This window comes from Neophocaena asiaeorientalis, unplaced genomic scaffold (assembly GCF_003031525.2).
Source record: "Neophocaena asiaeorientalis asiaeorientalis breed wild unplaced genomic scaffold, Neophocaena_asiaeorientalis_V1.1 scaffold177, whole genome shotgun sequence".
Taxonomy (NCBI): Eukaryota; Metazoa; Chordata; class Mammalia; order Artiodactyla; family Phocoenidae; genus Neophocaena; species Neophocaena asiaeorientalis.
The window spans coordinates 23,186,772-23,189,880 of record NW_020172779.1 but is presented as its reverse complement, the minus strand read 5'-3'; the positions used below and the strand labels follow the sequence as shown (position 1 = coordinate 23,189,880).

Below are 3,109 nucleotides of genomic sequence, written 5' to 3'. Positions count from 1 at the left end.
CCCGAACGCGCGCCCCCGGTGCGGCCCTCCCGCCGCGCGCTCCCGGCAGGTGTCCGCGGGACCGCCGTGCCGCCCCGCACAAGGTCACCGCTCTCTGCGCCGGGTGCGCACGGGCTCCCGGCTCGGACCGCCCGGATACTCCCGGAGCCACCCCTGTAACCTTGGTCCTCAGGGACGGAGGGCCGCGTTGGGGAGCGCTCGGAGCGTGGAGACCCGAACCTCCGGGTGGGGGAGGGTGAGGGGACAATGGCGGCGCCGGGCCCTAATTGGGGACATATGTCCTCGCGCGCGGCCATTGTGCGGCCCGGAACTCCCCGCACCCCCGCGCCAGCCATTGGCTGCTGGGCCTGACGTCATGGGGGCTGCAAACTCGGGGCGGGCGGCCGGGGGAAGGGTTATCCGCCTGGTTGCGGGGCCGCGTGGGGGAGCTGCAGGCGCGCGGGAGGGCGGAAAACCACCAGTGAAACCGAATTTCTGGAGCAAGGGCAAAGCAGCCCCTCTCCCCCTTCACATCCCGCTCGGTGCGTCGCCGCTGCGCTCGACCTCCGGCCCTTGGGAGGAAGGCGGGGGTGGAGGAGGCCTCTCCAGCGGGTGCGGGGTCAGCCCGGGTGACCGAGTGGCAGGGAGCCACTGCGGCACAGGGCGAGCGCAGCACTTCCACACTGCACTTTCGCTGCCTCAGCATTCGCTCCTTCGCCTCCCGCCTCCCCCACCTGCCCCCGCAGATCCCTCGCCTCCACACCCGAGAGCTAGACTGGCCGGACCATTCTGGGGTCCGCCCTGCGTTCCTCCCCCAAAGATCCCAAGTCCGGGCTCGTGGGTCCCAGGCCTGTTTCCACCTCTCCCCCCACGCCCCACAATGCCGCGGACAGCTGGGCCTCCGTTCCTGGAGTCTCTCGGGGGAACTCCACACAAGCCGGGCCGCGGCATCCCCAAGACCCCTCCCAGGAGATCCTGGCGGGGGCCCGGCCCAGCGCAGCCATTTCCGCCGTCCTCTCCCCCACTCCTCCCACCCCCTCTTTTTTTCCGGCGCGGCACTGCGGGCTGGGGAGCCGGGACCAGAGGAGGAAAGGAAGGAAGGAAGAGAAGAGAGAAGAGGAGAAGAGAGAAGAGAATAGAAGAAGAGAAGAGAAGGAAGGAAGGAGAAGAAAAGGGATCCCGAGGAGCAGAGGAGGAAACGCAGGACAGGCAGGCAGAAGAGAGGACGGCACTCGCGCGGCATCACCCAAAGGCCAGAGTGGGGACCCGTGCTGCTTCCGCCGCCCCTCGGATGGTGACGGGGCCCCGCCGCGGCCGCAGCCCCCCCGCGTCCCGGCTCCGCAGGCCCACAGCGCCGGAGCCCCGCAGGAATCATGCCCAGATCCTTCCTGGTCAAGAAGGTCAAACTTGACACGTTCTCCTCGGCAGACCTCGAGAGCTCCTACGGGCGCGCCCGAAGCGACCTCGGCGAGCGACTGCAGGAGAAAGGTGTGAGCTGGGATGAGGCTGGGGGCGGCGAGGGGCCCAGGGCAGGGCCGGAAGGGGTAGAGGGCCAGAGTGTGGGGCTGGAGGGAGCAGGGGCCGCAGGAAATAGACCCGAGGGAACCAGAACCAGCAGGAGGCAGTGGCTGGAGTGGGGCTTGGAGAGGAGGGAGATGGGGGGTAGGGAGAGGGGAAGGTAGGCCAGAACAGAGCCAAGGCTGGGCAGCGAGAGTGTCAATGCAGGAGAGACTGTGGGGAACAGGGGGCAGGAACAGGAGGTACCTGAAGGTACACACTGACCCACACCCTGACCGACACAGCATGGACACCTGCTGACATGACAGGACTTAGCGATGCATGCAAACCCACACTCAGGAAGCTGAGCCTGCTTCGGAGCCCTCTCCTCTTCTTTGGCTACACCTCCAGGACCCCCTGCTAGGGCCATCAGGGAAGTGCTATGAGCTCCAGGGAGTAGCCATGTGGTCCAGTGGGGGCGGCCCACCTGTCAGGGCAAAGGTCCCAGCCGAGGCAGCAGCAGTGTCTTCTTCCCTGAATCCATGGTCAGGGAGAAGGGTGTGGGCAGGTGGGCTGTGGGCCGGGAAGTCCAAAGTGCTGGAGGCAGGGGGAGGCTCTTTGTGTAAGGGCGCCCAAATTCAAGGACAACTGTTAGCATGCAGGCAAGGGGCCTGAGAGTGCCAGCAGCCTGGGGTGGTAAAACAAGTGTGACCTGAAGAAGCATAAGCCTGTGTGCGAGCCTGTGTGTGCCCATGTGACTGCGTGTGGCCATGTGACTGTGTGCGCTTGTGTGTGACCCTGTATGAGTGTGTGCCTGCCTGTGTGCCACTACATGGGACCATGTGACTCTGAGGCTGCTTTGCGCCCATGTGACTGGTGACCCTAGCTGAGAGTGTCTGGGTGGCTGCATGTCTGACCCTGCATGAGTAGGTGGCACAGGCCTGGGTCAGCATGCAACCCACCGTGAGGGGACTCCAGGATTGACAGTGTTTGAGAGGCTGAGTGTAACCCTGAAGAAGCCAGAGCCTGTATTGTGTGGGGTGTGCATTTGTGACTTTGAGGTTGTGAGATCCATCTCATGCCTTGAGAACAGCTGCAGTTACCGGCATGAATAATGCTGGCTGCCTGCAGTTTGTCCCTGTGAAGGTGTCCCCTGGTGGACACCCTGGCACTGTCTCCAATGCAGCATCTTCCTGGTCGTCTGTCCTGGGGCTGAGGAAGGCCCCCATAAAGGATTAGGGCCTGGGGGAAGAGGGCAATGTGGAACAAGGTAGGACCCAAGGCTGCAGGATGACTGAAGGGAGTGGGGGCAGAAGCAGAGTGGATGGAGGGAGATAGGGCTGGAGCTGAAGGTGGTCAAATCTAGTGAGTAGTGGGAGAGCTGGGAGATGAAAGGGAGGTGCTAGAAGGTCTGCGGGAGGTAGAATTCTCCAGGGCTTGTTGGGAGACCTCGAGCACTGGAGAGGGTCGACATCAAGGCTGGGCGTGGGTTCTCAGCACAGTGGAAAAGCCGCTGGGAGCCATGAGAGCGGGAGCGACGGGGTCCCTGGACAGGCGGTCCTGGCTTTGTGCGCTGCGGGTCTGCAGTGTGTTGCATAATCAGGGAAAACTGCTGGAGTGGGGAGAGCCCGAG

General features: G+C 64.3%; 1 protein-coding gene across 1 annotated transcript in view; it reads left to right on the top strand.

The window, feature by feature from the left end:
- Positions 1-1,352: 1,352 nt before the first annotated feature.
- SCRT1 (scratch family transcriptional repressor 1) overlaps positions 1,353-3,109 on the top strand; it is a 4,872-nt gene continuing 3,115 nt past the window's right edge. The window contains exon 1 of the mRNA XM_024741033.1: positions 1,353-1,538. Within this exon, the coding sequence (XP_024596801.1) occupies positions 1,353-1,538 (186 nt within the window). The remainder of the gene's footprint in view (positions 1,539-3,109) is intronic.